Source organism: Watersipora subatra, chromosome 11, assembly GCF_963576615.1.
Source record: "Watersipora subatra chromosome 11, tzWatSuba1.1, whole genome shotgun sequence".
Lineage (NCBI taxonomy): Eukaryota > Metazoa > Bryozoa > Gymnolaemata > Cheilostomatida > Watersiporidae > Watersipora > Watersipora subatra.
In genome coordinates this window covers 25,809,489-25,827,275 of record NC_088718.1, presented here as the reverse complement: position 1 = coordinate 25,827,275, position 17,787 = coordinate 25,809,489, and the positions used below count along the sequence as shown (strand labels likewise).

At 34.4% G+C, this 17,787-nt stretch overlaps 1 protein-coding gene and 1 long non-coding RNA gene across 2 annotated transcripts; both read left to right on the top strand.

The window, feature by feature from the left end:
- The first annotated feature begins 5,728 nt into the window (after positions 1-5,728).
- LOC137408493 (uncharacterized) lies at positions 5,729-8,572 on the top strand. The gene is made up of 3 exons (XR_010980092.1): positions 5,729-5,853; positions 6,848-7,034; positions 8,303-8,572. It is a non-coding gene; the product is annotated as an uncharacterized lncRNA (long non-coding RNA).
- A 2,021-nt stretch (positions 8,573-10,593) lies between these two features.
- On the top strand, positions 10,594-13,287 carry LOC137407908 (F-box/LRR-repeat protein 7-like). The gene is made up of 2 exons (XM_068094292.1): positions 10,594-10,674; positions 12,268-13,287. The coding sequence occupies exons 1-2, from the start codon at positions 10,594-10,596 to the stop codon at positions 13,285-13,287; spliced, it is 1,101 nt and encodes a 366-aa protein (XP_067950393.1).
- Positions 13,288-17,787: the final 4,500 nt, after the last annotated feature.

The window sequence follows — 17,787 nt, the reverse complement described above, 5'->3', positions numbered from 1 at the left end:
TTATCGGCACTCCTGATGGTCTCTCACAGCACACTAGACTACTAGGGTACTAGTATATATAATAGAGACACACTAGACTACTAGGGTACTAGTATATATAATAGAGACACACTAGACTACTAGGGTACTAGTATATATAATAGAGACACACTAGACTACTAGGGTACTAGTATATATAATAGAGACACACTAGACTACTAGGGTACTAGTATATATAATAGAGACACACTAGACTACTAGGGTACTAGTATATATAATAGAGACACACTAGACTACTAGGGTACTAGTATATATAAAACTTGTAAATGACACTAAAGTGCAAGTTAAACCTTTAGTGACCAACATTGCTATTTATAGGACATTCTTTTAGCCTTTCCATAGTCCCCAATAATATAGCTATCTTGATTTTGGTTTATTGCTACAATAGGAAACATAAATAGAAGAAAAACATTTCATGAATTTAATGTTGGAATAAATTAGGGGGCTAATTCTTTTCCAACCCCAGCACAATATATTTCTATTCCAACATTATAAGTGTTAGATGTCACAAATCTTCTTATTATCATTATATGAAAGTGGGTACATTCTCATTATACTGGTTGATATTAGGATAGATGCACTCTAGGGGAGATAACTCTATGGGATAGATGTACCGACTGCTCAACAATGCCTAATAAAGCCAACCGGTTGTTCACTATTGAGTCCCGTCAGTAACAGATCGTTGGGAATCTATTTACGTGTCTGTTCTACAGACCTTGAACAAACCTTCTTGCTGTTGATTTGATTAGCACATATTGCAGTATGGGCAGTTGGCTGAATAGTACTATCAGTTATGCTGTTACCATGGTAACCAGGAAAGGCAGCCAGAAAAGTTCTAGCTGAATAATCAAAGCAGAATTTAATTTAGTTTCAGTTTAATGGCAACTTCATAAGATCTCCCATCTGTGACTCGACAAGTCAATAGAAGGCCACGTGATTCTTTTTTATATCCTGCGTCTAGTCTATCTTTGGCTCCATTTTCCATAGGGCTTTTATCTCCTTAATTCTTGTATTCCTTTCTTGCTTTAGGAGTGTTTGCTTTATTTTACTCTTTTTAAAAATTAAAATGCAATGAAAATGAAAATAACAATATGATTTTTTTAAACAATTGTTGAGCCAACTTCACAAGTTCTTTATACTTACAAATTTTCCTCAAACCACTAGTCATTTATACGCATCCTTGGGAAATGATGTACCTGTTTTACATTTTTTCGCCTTACGATGCGGAACACGATCTTTTTTCGTCCATTTTATACGACATTTTTTTTGCCATACGACATCAACAAAAATGTCTCTTGAAGTTCAAATTTAGCGGTTAGTGTGCTGAACATGCCAGAACAATATAAATGCCAAAATTCTATTCACCAAAATCCCTCTCACAATGCCTGAAAGAAATATGATGCTCGCTCTACCTTTTTCTTAGTTTAGCATTATTCGTTATAAGTTATAAGTTATAAGTTATAAGTTATAAGTTATAAGTTATAAGTTATAGGTTATAAGTTATAAGTTATAAGTTATAAGTTAAGAGTTATAAGTTATAGTGAAAACGCAATCGAAAACAGGTAATAAAGATTGAGAGGATGAACAATTAAAGATTAGTAGAATATATATTAAAACTTAGCTTTAAGTGTGTGTTGAGTAAGTTAAATTCCTTTAAGTTAAATTCAAAATTAATGTTACACATCTGTATCAAAGGTACGAGCTCCATACAATATGCGACGTTACATTTTATTGCAGGTCATAACCAATAAATAAGCACTCCACCATCAGTGAAATTCCGACACATTGCATTTCGCTAAACTAATCAATGGACTCACATAGTAAGGCCTTTTTTAATGTTGCCATTAGCTTTTTTACTTTAATATAAACTGTGTCCATCTGTCCCATCTGTCCAAAAACACGTTTAGAGGCCAAGGTGAAATATAGTATTCAACAGGATTTGATCTCATAAGGTTCAGTCTCACTACCAAGCCTGCTACCACTTACACCAATTACTCACCTTGATAGAGTTATTAATTACTGTTCATATACTTAATCTGCGTGCTTTATTTGCATGCCTGATAGTTTCACAGTCTACGAGATTATCTTTGTACTATTACCGTAATAATAATTATTTAGTTAGTCTGTTGATCTCTTCGCTAGATAATCCTTAGTAGCAAATAAAGCATTTCAAGCATAAAATATTAGAGATCTATTATTTTTCTTTGAGCTGGTAATAAATTCACGAATGCTTAAGAAGGGAGCAAGAATTATAATATTTAGAAACATTTCAGCATATCTTTATAGACATCTTACATTTTCACCATGTCGCAGCAGACAAATAGCCAACTGACAGCACAGAATGGGCTTCCGGTGAATTCATGGCTGGCGACTCTATGACGGGCTAATTAATAAGACCAGTGTCGACGAGGAGCAGCAGGTACTTGGTAAAACGAATGAGAATCAACAAAACATGAAAATAAGTTTTTGACAGCTACATGTATAAGCTGCATTAAAAAGCAGCACAGAATAGTTTCTGATGAATGCATGGTTTGTGACCTTATAACTTGCAATGCGGCCAATTGATAGACACAGAATTGACATTGAGCAGCAGGTACTTGGTAAAAATAAAAACAATCAACAAATAATGAAGATATGGTTTGAACAACTATAAACTGTATCAACTATAAATTGAACCAAGATTGTACTGGTTTTGTATCAAAAATAACTTTTGCAGGTAAGTGCCTGAGTTAAAAGATTTTATTAAGAAAAGGCAATAAGAAATGATCACAATAAATCAAGCATGCATGAAGAGATGCATTTACCTAAGTGTACTAGCAAATTGCAGTCAAGATAATTCACAAGGTGGGATTGTCAGCTCTCTATGAATAATCAGAGTTGAACACAGAGTATTCAATCTATGCGGTCTGCGTGTCATATCTAAACAAAGGATATGCATCAGTTTCAAAATTCAATAACATCTTCATTGGTAAAACTGTTTTGATCAGAAGCTTGTTTACCAATTTTCAAAAAGCATATTACTAGCTAATGGGTATAAAACTCTCCATAAAATTAACGGTATGCAATAAACTTGATTTATATAAAAACAGTGATTTTTAATAACTATATATGGAAATGAAACGATAAAATTTAGGCAGTTTATTTTGATGGTGCATTGCTGTTGAACCTCAAATATTTCACATTACACAAGTGTTCCGCTTTCAGCTGCATAACTCGGGGATGGAAGTTTGAGTTTGACATAACAAAGTCCTGTTTTGGAAGAATTTATGTTTCAAGCATTTTAAATTATCTTTCCTTGTTTACTTGATTCTTAGTAATAAATTAAGATAATCGTCTATGCCATTTTTAGTACACGTAAACCTACAGAGTAAAAAAATATTTTCTCATTTTTGAGATTTGTCTCCCTTACCATCTTATAAAAAACAGAAAATAAAGCGACAAAAGGAACTGTCTCTCTACATTTAGATATAATAATTTTATATAAGTATATCAGTGTCTTTCTTTAACAAAGCCGTCATGTAAGACCTCTTGATCCATGCTTTCTGATGACTATGAGGACATGTATGCTGACCATGTTATTTGATTGGCTCCAACTGTACCACTATTAAAGGCTAAATAAGAAGCTCCTTTATAGTCTTTACTATAATTAGAGATGTGTTTGTAGCCACGCTAAGACCGTTAGGAAAAACTGACTACACCACATGAAAATTGAACCTGTATATTCAGAATTGCAAACAAGTGCCATACCACTGCGCCACTCGACCATCTTTCCACATCGAAGAATATTTGTACACATAGTTATTACGCATGACAATCTCTCCCAGTGCACAGGACTGCTAGCATACTAGTTACTATAATCTATATATATATATAAATAAATCTAAATGTTTGTCTGTCTGTCCATCCATCTGTCCATCCACCTGTCCAGTTATAGCGAAAACGTTTGAGGAAGGAAAAATCTGCTACACGCTGGATTTGAAATCCCAACTTTTAGTATTTACTATAATAAAAGCCGTGTCTGTCCAACTGTCTGAAGCCACGCTTATGTGAGTGTTTTAACTGCGATCAAGTTTTGTCGGTTTTATCTTTAAAGGTTGACTTGCAATAAAATTCCTATTACAGTTATTTGATATGAAAATATTCACCATGTCTTACTCTGTTGTGCTGTAGGTGCCAAATATGTGGAAAAGTGATTACAGGCTATTAAAAGCTAAAAAAACCAACAGTTAATCGCAGCCACACGAGACCCTCGTAGTTTGGATTCTCTTTTCAAAACGGCTCAAATGTGACGTAGTTGTGGGAGATGGTTTCTGTTTACACTTTCATGCAACCTTATTCGTCGAAATATTTTCACAAATATACTTTACGCATTCAATAAAACCATGTATATTGTTCTTACTCGTCTGTTTTATCGTCATTGTAATGCTGTTACTTTTAGCAGTGATATCTTATAACTTACCGTAAAAATTTGTTTAATTTTTTAGCCTTACCTCGAAGGAGTACATATCATTGTCTGATAATCATGACGAGCCTGTTGGTCACCTGTGACAATCGAAAAGTGCTGCAAAAATTATTTGCGAAGTTTTGGGTCACATGATCAGATTACGACTTGCCAATTAGACCAAACCGAAACAAAACTGTAAAGTAGCGAGCATCTATATTTGATACGGGGTCTTCGGTAAAACCCGAAGTGTTTGTCATAGACTAGTGTTACGATAAGTTTTATATTGAGCTTTTTATTGGCCTTTCTATTCATGTGAGAACATCACTGACAAGACAATAAATAAATTTCATGAATACGTCAGAAAAATAAAGAGATTCCAATCTACGGCGGCTTTTCGTTTTTGAGCTTTCAAGAGCTTGTAATCACATTTCCACACATTTGGCACCTACGACACAACAGAGTAAGACATGGTGAATTTTTTGATACCAATAACTGTAATGTGAATTTTGTTGCAAGTCAACCTTTAAACATCTTAGCAGTCAGATCACCTCAAACATCAAAACAATCACAACTGATAGAGAAATAACAATACTTTTGAATAAAATATACTAAAATTTTGCGCAGATTCATCTTTTAGCTATTCTCCAGAAAGCTTGAAAGTAGGTTGCTTACGCCCAACAGTCAAGGTCAAAACTTATAAAATTGTTTGCCATAATATATTTATCTTGCCGACATGAAAACAGGGTTGGCTATGTATTTCATCAAAGCTCCAGTACGTCAGAATATCCCACAGCTGAAAGATGTTGGGAGTGCACATGAATTTATGTAAAAAGTAAGACATTTGAGTCCATAATTTATATTCCCTGCCAAAGCTTAGAAATAAACATCGCTGTAATGCGTGAAGCTGTAAAACATTACAACGGAAATGCAGCTGCCAAAACTGCCAATCTAACATAGACAAAATTGTTCACATATTTTTGAAGGACGCGTGCCACAGACCTTCTATAATACTGCAAAGATTTATTTACTGGCAATCCAGAGACTAATTTGGCATACTGCCAAATTAGTTATTTGCGTCAACAGCTCCTTACTTTTACGCACTTCATCAAATGCTGGCAAATTATAGGAAGTTTTATTGGCTAATATGTTGACATTATAATTTCTTTGAGTAATTAGCAATTCCTCCGTATCTTTTTTTAGGTGTGTTAGGATATTAGTTGAGACTTTAATAGCGAAAGAGTTTTATGTACTTCAAAAAGATTTATGATGTGGCAGATGATCATAGGACCGTAGAGTATAAATAGAAGCGTGATCCCGTTTGACAGAGCATTAGAGAGTGACATTTACACGAAGTCTATAGAAAAAATCAGGTAGGTACAAGCTTGTTGAACCCATTAGCTATGGATAGAGAGTTATATTGATTTGATTGATTATTGTGTGAAATAATTAATTAAATGATTTGAGATGACAAACTTTTTACACAGGGTAATGGATAATGTAGATTACCTCTAAAATACAGTTTTTTTATAAATGCCTGATTTAAAATGAGAAATAGCATAAAACGTCGTTATGAGCTGCTGAGGTAACCAACCAGCTGCTGAGGTAAGGCAGCCAACTATATTTTAAATGCCAAGTAAAACTAAAATAAATCATTAGGTAAAAACTCATCAAGCATATTTTAGTAAATTTTTAAACACTAAAAAATAATAAAGTATTATACTAAAATGTGGAATTCTGGTGGGATGTAATAATGCTATATTAGATCACATTTATAACACATATAAAGTATATACTAGTAATAAAAATACATAATTTATTATTACACGATATATTCTAATTTAGTATACATACACTGTAATATAATATGACAAACTAAAATATATTATAATATAATATAATCTTACACAATGTAATATAATACAATAATATAAAATACTTTATAATACATTCACCATATATTATATAACTATGTAATTATATAGTACCATTTATAATGAACTGATATTTGATATTATATCATTTGCTACCATACATGTAACATTTAATTAAATAATGTAATACCAAATTATTCGTACAATTTGATCTAAATAATTTGAATCTAAAAAAATATAATTTTATGTATTATCATTATATTAACTTGATTTAACATATTATATATTATATATATCATATGACATATATATGTCATATATATCGTATATATATGATATATATACATGTATATATATATGATATGATATAAGATCAATTAAGATACAATATTAAATTAAAAAAAGCTGCATTTGACATAAAGTGTAATATTTCAGTAAGGCTCACATAAAAGTAAGCTGCCTGATAACTTGAGAATATACAATTTACTTGCAGAGACAGCACCAAGTGAATACAAGATGAAGTACTGGGTCCTCTTAACAACTCTCCTTCTAGTCATTTCTTTTATTTCTCAAGGAGAGTCACGATTTAACAACAGACGATACGGAAATCGCCGACGACCTTCAAGATTTGGAAGAAGATTTGGGGGACGCCCATTTGGTGCTTTTTGTCGTTTGCCTAGGTGAGAGATTTATGGGCAGTGCAAAATGATGGATGACACGTGTTCTGTTTTAGTTTTGCTACCAGTTTTTAGTTTGTCTTCAAGTCTCCTTGGCTCTGCAGTCAATTATGTATATAAGAGGTTGATGCTGCCGATAAGAGGTTGATGCTGCCGATCATTGGTTGATGCTTCTGCACTATCAGAGAAATATAATTGTGTAATATAATAGTCTGTATTAGGTACACTATTAATTGCGGTGAATAGTTATTATTCCTTGGACTTCACATCTTAGCATGAATAAGGTATACCAATAAATTTAAAATTTATGTCGCCCATTCTATAAAATAGTTAAACGCTAAACAACCCAGTTGCATTTAATAGACGAATTAAAATATTTGCTAGTAAATATATTTGATATAATCTGATAAAGTCAATGCATGAAGAATGACAATAATCAGAGGGAGACGATTACTGTAATATTACTCAGGTTAACAAATTAGAAGTTGAATACTTTCTTATATTTTATTACTTGCTCAAATTCTTTAGCATTGCTAACAATCTACATCTTGCACTGCAGTAAGTCTATGAGTTTTCCTCTCCTGGCTTCTACCACTCTGGTCAGATTTTGTTGATATTAAAACTGAACATTTATTCTTAGGAGTAAACATTTAAAATTCAACTTTCAAAAGAAACTTTAGGCCTGAAAAAATAATTTTTTTGACAATGTGTTTACTTTATTGTATATAACATATATACGTTATTATTATTACAGCAGCGCGGTCATATTACATCTACCATCAAATGTTTTAGTGTATGAACTTTTTGTTACTACAACCTTCAATTCACTATCCCGATTTCCCCCAATACTATTAGATTATCAACTTTAAAACACTTTTGTTCAACTCCCTCCAAAATTCCTGATTTCTGCTCTTTTAAATTTAGCTTTGACACGTAATGAAAAGCATCATTTTGTTGATTATTACTAATGCCGATAAAAATGTTATAGACGCAACATAATATTATATATGTATTATTTATATATCTTACTTATATACAATATTATATATATTTTAATCAATAAATTATATACATGTATATCTAACTGGCTGTAAATTGGGTGCAACATCAAATGTAAACAAAAATATATTTGATGACCAACGCTACAAGCTTGACAGGAACCACTCGCTGCTCGAGTAAACTTGTCACGCATTCTCATAAAGTATTATATTAGCTCAGTTTAATAAATCTGATAAGCGATGCATAAGTCTTCTATGCTATTTATATTACAGACAATGCCAGAGCCGTATTTGCAACTTCAGAGGATTCTGTAACTAGATGATAACTGCACCCAGTGAGATGTGCAGCCAGTCATTCTTTCCTACCACTTATACTTTTATTATACCTTTCTTTCTTTGTTTTTAACTCTCAGCAATCTTTGCTGTAAGATTCATACACAAATTATATTTCTTGTTTTTTATATATTTTCTACTTGTTATTACAACTAAAATCTGTTGTCATATTTCAATTTTGTTATACAATAAACAGCTATATGCAGACGGTTTGTCTTTTGCTGTCAGCTGTCAAAGAATGTAAGGTTTATTGTAACGATGACATGCCATTTACAGCTGAGCAAATAATGAAAGGTACGCATTTTTAAAAATGACTTAATCGCGTGTGAAAGGACAATTGTGTTGTTTGACACCAACTATGTTCTATTAATTCTTAAGTTGGCAAGATTTGTCAATAATTTATAAATGCGCCATCATAAATCATGAGACACGACTCAATAAAACACTGGAGTGAGCGATATTACCAACAGGCACATTTAAAAATAAATTTATGCTTAAATGCTTTACTGATTGTCGTTGACGCCTACTCGAAACTCAAAATCTTTATAACCGCCCATATTCATTTCATTAAAGCATTGAATACTCAGGAACCATAGTGCGTTATCTAATTATGGTTATTTAAAGCACGCTTTACACCGCAGCACTTTAAATATTAAATGACGAAATTCTGCCATATCGAGACCGAAGTTTCCAAATTTGTTTTTTGGAGGGTTTACAAAAATGTTATGACACTGAAATTCCTGCAATATAATCACAAGCTGTTGAAGGAAAAAACATGTTCTTAATCGACTAACCAAAACAAAAAGAAAAATAAAAGAATTGTCTCAAAACCTAAACTGAAAAAAAAACTTGCTGTGGATTTCTTATAGCCAATATTTATAAAAATTCTTGATCAAGCAGCTGAATTGCTTTTGAGAGCGGATATAATGCGGTCTAGAACTTTCTGGAGCAGATGTTCTGGTGCAGGAATTTTTAGTGCCAAAGTTTTGAGCAGGGATATTTGTACACCAGAGAATTTGTTTATGCATATATATATATAGATATATATATAAGGTAGAGGTATATCTATATAAGGTATATATATATATATATATATATATATATATATATATATATATATATATATATATATATATATATATATATATATATATATATCTATATAAGGTAGAGAAATATCTCCCTCTTGGAGAAGAAATTGAAAAATGCTGGAATGTAAGAACAACTGTAATCCCAGTAGTCATTGGGGCACTGGGCGCAATAACACCGGCGCATAAAATGTGGCTTGCCCAAATACCAACAACAATCAACTCAGGTGAGTTGCAGAAAAGTGCGCTATTGGGAACAGCTAAGATCTTGAGGCGAGTGCTCAAACTCCCAGGTCTCTGGTAGGAGACCCGAGTTAGAGCAGAATTTACCACCCATACGGGGTATCCGGGGTGAGGAAACAATTTTATATATATATATATATATATATATATAGTAAATAAATAAAACATTGGTAATAACAAGAAAATGCAGAAAGCACATCATTCATGAAACTTCACACATAAGAGTATAGATAATTATTCATAAGAAAAATAAACTGAAATTTTATTTCGGTTCGCTGTATTCAGTATTTCACTCGGCGTATTACTAGACATTTGACATGAGCAGCTCCAGTTGATGCAGCTAATGATGGCTGGCCATTCTGGCGTTAATCACATTTTTCACTTTTAATCACTATTGGTTAATTGCATAAATGTTTATGTTCACATCGCCAAATTCGATTAACGGATCTTGAGAACTACATTTGTCAAATACATAAAATGTAGCCGTTATGCACAATTTTTCTTGTTTCCCTTTCCTCAAAAGTTTTTGAGTCGTAATAACTCACATCGAAAGATTGATAAATTCTGAAATCGTAACCTGCGGCTGAGTGCCTGCGCCAAAATTTCTGCGTCAAAAATTTCTATTTCAATACAACGTAGTGATCAAGAATGCCTGGCTATTAGACAACTAGCTGCCGTCTGCCATTTGGATAGGCAGTCGGTGGCAGCAAGAGGGCAACCAGCCTTAAATTACTTCCTCTGCCGACAGCTGCCACCCTGACTAGGTAGGTATCCCCAAAACACATTAAATAAAGTTTCATCTCTCTGTCTGATACGGCCAGTAAAGGTGACAAAGACTGCCCATGATGCGGCTTGCAGAGATTGTGGCATTTCCCATTTATTCTATAGAGCTGTTTGCAAATGTTTAAGAGATTTTTAGCTCTCGCCAGACCAGATGTACTCTTTCGACAGGAAGATATGGTGTTCAGCAAGTACAAACAGGTCAGAAGACATGCTGGAATTGTAATTCTGCTGCAGTGGCTGGCCAATAGATAAGTTTAGGTTTGTTTATCTTTACATTCTAGATGCTGCCACCAAAAAGGCATAACACAAAGTTTTATCTATTGACATGCAAACTGCTGGTCAAGAATTCATGTTTAACAAAAGAAAATTTTATTTACAGAAAAGAAGTTGAAAAGAATTTAAACAACTCTATCTTTGCATCGGATGCACGTGCAGTAAATACATAGCCTTTAGTTCAAATGGTAAATAAATGCTTCGCTTCATTTTCTGGAATTTATAATGGAAGTAAACAGATGAGCTTATTTATGATGTCTAAGTTATGACTTCCACATATTAGATGTCTAGCTGAGCGTTTGATGATCTAGTTTCTATCACCTGACAAAATGATAAGAGTTAATTGAAGTTCTATGAGTAAAGCATTAAAGTACTGATATAATCTGTATTCCTTCCTGTAATACTGACAGACAGACCACTTCCAATACCTGAGACCTCTTGGTTTATATGTAGTTTTGTGTATAAACCAGTGAGAGAACTGGACTAACCAAGCCTTTTACATGTATATCAACAATCTTTAGAATGAATTTCTGGTCACCCGCTGAGGTTGCCTTATAGTTGGACACTTTAGATATGGTGTTATTGGCATCAGACTTGCTCATCATGAACTGATAAAAAGTAGATAAAATATTGCTACTCTGACTATTGAAGATCTAAAAGTGTTGGACTGATGGCCATCCTTCCAATATTATTGATAGCTATCGTAAAACCTTTAATTGAATGCCACCTTTATTTGAACGCCACCTCTATTTGACCGCCATTTTAAGAGAAGAGTTGAAAAATAAAGTACCATGACTTTTAAATAGAGGTTTTACTGTAGATTTATTTAGACTGTTGATATATCGTTGTTTTAAATGTATTCTTTTAAAGGCTGGTTTACACTGTATCACTTTATGTTAGTGTTAATACCACAATACATTGGTAATCATATCCGATAACAATGCTCACACTTTCACAAACCCATCCACGTTTACATCAGCAAATAGCCTATAATATAGCATTATCATATAATATGCGGTCACATAAATGATGAAATACTAATTCTGCAAAAAATGTCATGAATGAAAATATAGACCGAGCAATCCGTGACAGACGATTCCAATCGCTGAAGTGGTACACCTTGAAAAGTCTGTCATAGAAGCTTAGCGATAATTCGAGAAAGTTTCAAACCTGCAATATATTCCGACGCATTCGGGTTTTCTTGACAATGCAATCAGTGTATGGTGGACATAGTCGACAAATAATCTCTGGAAAGACAACTCCTACATATAGCGAGACCGTGTGAACGAGCCTTTAATTCACTGTGTATTTGTATTTCACACATTAGCATAACGTAACACTTAAACTATTTCACTAAAATATAGAGAGGCTGTTTGTGTCACATGGGCACTGACATCAAAGTCTTGCAAGGCTTTTCATCTCAAAACTCAATGTTAACTTAGTGTAGAGTCCATAGAGGGTGTTTGCTGTCAGATATGAAGCCTCAGTGTACAGTCCATAGAGGGTGTTTGCTGTCAGATAAGAAGCCTTAGTGTACAGTCCTTAGAAGATGAGTGCTGTCAGATAAGAAGCCTTAGTGTAGAGTCAATAAAGGGTGATTGCTGTCAGATAAGAAGCCTTAGTGTAGAGTCTATAGAGGGTGATTGCTGTCAGACAAGAAGCCTTAGTGTACAGTCAATAGAGGGTGATTGCTGTCAAATAAGAAACCATAGTGTACAGTCCATAGAGGGTGTTTGCTGTCAGATAAGAAACCTTAGTGTAGAGTCCATAGAGGGTGATTGCTGTCAGATAAGAAGCCTTAGTGTACAGTCAATAGAGGGTGATTGCTGTCAGATAAGAAGCCTTAGTGTATTGTCCATAGAGGGTGATTGCTGTCAGATAAGAAACCTTAGTGTAGAGTCCATAGAGGGTGATTGCTGTCAGATAAGAAGCCTTAGTGTAGAGTCTGTAGAGGGTGACTTCTGTCAGATAAGAAGCCTTAGTGTACAGTCAATAGAGGGTGATTGCTGTCAGATAAGAAGCCTTAGTGTATTGTCCATAGAGGGTGATTGCTGTCAGATAAGAAACCTTAGTGTAGAGTCCATAGAGGGTGATTGCTGTCAGATAAGAAGCCTTAGTGTAGAGTCTGTAGAGGGTGATTGCTGTCAGATAAGAAGCCTTAGTGTACAGTCCATAGAGGGTGATTGCTGTCAGATAAGAAGCCTTAGTGTAGAGTCTATAGAGGGTGATTGCTGTCAGATAAGAAGCCTTAGTATAGAGTCCATAGAGGGTGATTGCTGTCAGATAAGAAGCCTTAGTGTACAGTCAATAGAGGGTGATTGCTGTCAGATAAGAAACTTTAGTGTAGAGTCCATAGAGGGTGATTGCTGTCAGATAAGAAACCTTAGTGTAGAGTCTATAGAGGGGGATTGCTGTCAGATAAGAAGCTTTAGTGTAGAGTCCATAGAGGGTGATTGCTGTCAGATAAGAAACCTTAGTGTACAGTCCATAGAGGGTGATTGCTGTCAGATAAGAAGCATAAACTCTACTACAAAATAATTTTGCCAGATAGTAATACCTTTGTGGTAGGTTTGCTGATGCTGGCAGCTCCCACTTTTTTTGAACACTGTTTTGCATATGTTTTCTAGCTATGTTCGACTAGCCAAAAGCTAGAGGGAAAGCTTTGAGAATAGTACTGCCAATTTATAAATTCTACAATTCTACAATTCCTTTTAATTCCATAGCACACGTGTAACCATTTTACCTCCAGTTTACTATCAATATATTTATCTCATAGGTTTGCTAGGCCTCTCTGAAATCATCTCAAACATTATGTTAGGCCTCTTTGAAATTGTCCGGTATGTTATGTTAGGCCTCTCTGAATTTATCCCATATGTTATGTTAGGCCTCTCTGAATTTATCCCATATACCTGTTCATCCTCAAGTTTAGCTCTTTCTAGTAAACAACTTTGCCTCTCTGATTTTATTACTTTCTTGTTGTTTATTCTTTAGGATCTTAAAATAAATTCTGCATACCCGCTCAAGTGTCTTACCATTAGCTGGCACATACATAAACAGGCAACTGAGGAGCCATTGATTGGACATATCTATTTAAAATCAGTCATTAGATTTTAGATGGAGCGGTATAAACTTTGACATTGACTTTTAACCTTGATCGCTCACCTGGTCGCTTCTTTTTTCTTGCAAAAAATGAGAGTTATTAACCTATTCTTTAATTAAGCTAATTTTAGAGCTCTCATTTCATTCATAGTTCTTGTTTTGTCAGTTTCATTCCTATTTTGCACTAAGGACTTCATGAGTTAATTTTTTAGTAAACTAGATGAATGCTCTGCGTTGCCTGAATAACAAAAAACTTTAACAAAAATTATATTTTATTCAACATATAACAACAGTTACCATTCTAACTTTAAAGCTTCATATTATGAGAAGAGTGTTTTGCGCAGTTCAAATAAATTAAGAGAAAAAATAAAACAACTGTAAAGGTTTTTAAATGTAAAGGTGAAATAATTATTAAGTAATGGCTACATAAAGTCTGTTTTCTATGCTTACAATAAAAAATGATTTGGTGTGCGGCTATATGATTTTAATTTGTTTCAGTGTTGGCATTGTAGGTGAAAGTATCATATAGAGTGGTATAGAAACCCATAGTAATTATATAATGCAAACATTCACTGGTAAAAATCATCAAAATTTTATACTGTACATATTAAAAATTAGTAACAAAATAATATGTTAACCTTAATAACTATAGTTACTTACAGGAATCTTAGTGTATTTAGTGGCTATGATTTGCAATAAAAGGTAACATTATAATGTACTACGTGCAGAATGTACCATAGAGAATTCTTACCTCCGAGACAGGCGTATAACATAAAGGTTAAATCTAACTTAAATAAGGTTAGCTTACCAAACAAATACTTAGAGCTTTAGTGTGTATTTTACAAAACTAAAATTCAACTTTGTCATCGGCTAAAATTTTATTGCCTATCTCTTTTCGGTTCCGTTCTCTTTATAAAATTAAACGATTAACTGAGATAAAGGGCAAGCGTCGTATCTCTTTCAGACGTTCTGAGAGGGACTTCAGCAAATAGTATATTGACATCTTTTTTATTTCACTGTAATTAACACACCGACCACCAAATTTAAATTTTAATAAATTTTTTTGTCGACCTCATACGGCGGATAAGTCGAGAAAACCTCGTGTTCCACTTCGTAATGGGAAAAAATCGTATGATAGTTTCATTAAAACTGGAGGGCCCACTGTTTAATAAAATGTGCACACGGGGCATGTGAAATCCTGAGAAGGATAAACAGTATATGGTAAGAGCGATGAAAATGAAAAGAATGGCTTAGCTTTGTTGGTACATGCACTTGTTTGTAAACAAACCCATTACGAAGGAGGTTTTTGTTACTAAAACTTTATCACTATAACTGGACAGACGAACAACAGATACACAGACAGACTTCAAGACATGTATATATATACCGTAAGTCCCCATGCTCAAGCTGCGCGGTTTGTCGTTGGGCGCAGCTTCTGGTTCAAGGTCATAGACCGCGGCTTAAGGCCATTCTTTTAAAAATTATGTGGCAGCTTCTCGATAAATGTGGTTTCTGCTCAGCTCCCGCACTATAACCATAGAATCGCATTCAGGATACACTTTTATGTGCAAGGGTTTTGGCGACCTACACAGTTATTTTCAAGGTCATGTTTATGGAATACTTTAGACTAAAGAAGAATTTATTGCTCTAAGTCGAGATTGAATTCGTGACACACGAGTGAGAGACAAGTGGTTGAGAGCGTGTTAATACCTGCTGACATCGAAACAGAAACTATGGACCAAACTGAGTGCAAAACAGTTTTTCTTATTCAATAGGACGGGATATAGCGAAACCCGTCTCAGCACTTTTGCTCCTGAAAGGGTCAAAGACGACAAAACCTCAGTCGTTAGCCACTGTCTGTGGGCATATGCGGCTTGTTGGTAAGGGCGGCTAGATACCACAGACGGCTTGTTGGAGGGTTATTTTTTCCTTCGTGAGTCATCAGTTTGTGAGCACAAGCCGCGTGGCTTGAGCATGAGGACTTAAGGTATACATGTATATATATATATATATATATATATATATATATATATATATATATATATATTGACTGGCACACGAAACCTCTTCATGGTGCTTACCACCAACAAATATCTAAGGTTGGCGATCTTCACCAGACATATATGTGGCTGAACAAAGGAAACCTAATGGCCAGTACAGAGTCGCTAATCATGGCAGCCCAGGAGCAAGTGCTCCCAACAAGGCAACTCCAAACGAAAATCTATCACACTAGAGACGATCCTAGATGCAGACTGTGCAAAGATGCACCTGAGACCATCTAACACATCATCAGTGGATGCAAGCAGCTAGCAGGAAACGCATACACTGAGCGGCATAATCATGTCGCAGGTGTTGTGTATAGAAGTCTATGTGATGAGTATGGCCTTAATAAACCACAACACTGGTGGGAAGCTCCTGGTAAGGTCAATGAAAATGACCGCGCTAAGATCCTCTGGGACTTCTACATCCGAACTGACAAGCATGTCCTAGCAAACCAACCAGATATAGTGGTGGTAGACAAGGAAAACAAGAGGGCTACTATAATAGATATAGCAGTACCCAATGACTACAATATAGCCAGCAAAGAAAAAGAAAAGGTAGAGAAATATCTCTCTCTTGGAGAAGAGATTGAAAAATGCTGGAATGTAAGAACAACTGTAATCCCAGTAGTCATTGGGGTACTGGGCGCAATAACACCAGCGCATAAAATGTGGCTTGCCCAAATACCAACAACAATCAACTCAGGTGAGTTGCAGAAAAGTGCGCTATTGGGAACAGCTAAGATCTTGAGGCGAGTGCTCAAACTCCCAGGTCTCTGGTAGGAGACCCGAGTTAGAGCAGAATTTACAACCCATACGGGGTATCCGGGGTGAGGAAACAATTATATATATTTATATATACATGTATATATAAATATATATATATATATAGATATATGTTTATATATATATATATATTTATATATATATATGTGAGGGTGCTAGTATATACATATGTTATATATATATACATATATATAACATATATATATACTAGCACCCTCACATATATTTATATATATACATGTATATATATATATATATATATATATATATATATATATATATATATATATATATATATATATATATATATATATATATATATATATATATACTAGCACTCTGGCAATCTGGAGTTTGTGAGAGATTGCCAGGGGTGTCAATAAAGCCCAGCATATACATGTATGTGCATTAGTTCTTAAACCATGAAGGCGCATGAATGGTGCAGATGGTAGGATGTGGGCCTGGTAAGATAAATGTAGTGAGTTCAATTCCTATTGAAAGCAATCTCGTTTTTCTAATCTCTTATTAATCTAACTGAAATTTTCCTTTCTTTTTGTTGACCATTTTACATATTTAATTTAAGCGCTTGTCTCTGCTGCACTTGAGGTTTGGTAAATATCAAAATGTCTAGCCAAGAGGAGATGATTACTATAATACTCAGGTTTACAAACTACAAGTTGAATGTTCCTTGTATCCTACTACTTGCTCAAATCCTTCAGTATTACTAAAGATTTGCTGCTAACAATGCAGCAAGCCTATGAGTTTTCCTCTCCTGACTTTCGACTAAAATTCCAAACAGCTTAGACAATATTCAGCACTGCAAAGTTTGATGTTGAGAAAAGAGATAGTTTCACAGAGGATTTGAACCTGCAACACGCAACATATCCACCTGACACCTTGATTATTTCCCTACAAGAGCTGTACAAGTATTGTGCATTATTGTGCGTAGTTATTCTGTGTATTATTGGAACATCTGACATTTCTCAAGGCGGCCAGGGTGTTAGTGCTTTATATATGACAATAGCCTACCTGCAGTGCTAGTTATACCATCGTATCTACTGACCGTATCTGCTATGCTTGTCTATACCTGCTGTAGTTGTCAAGCATTGAAACA

Excerpts from the sequence above, each read along its gene's own strand:
- LOC137407908 (XM_068094292.1), top strand. The coding sequence starts at position 10,594 with ATGTTTAAGAGATTTTTAGCTCTCGCCAGACCAGATGTACTCTTTCGA. Across the intron at positions 10,675-12,267 it reads TGTTCAGCAAGTACAAACAG|ATAAGAAGCCTTAGTGTACA; the intron begins GTCAGAAGACAT and ends GTTTGCTGTCAG.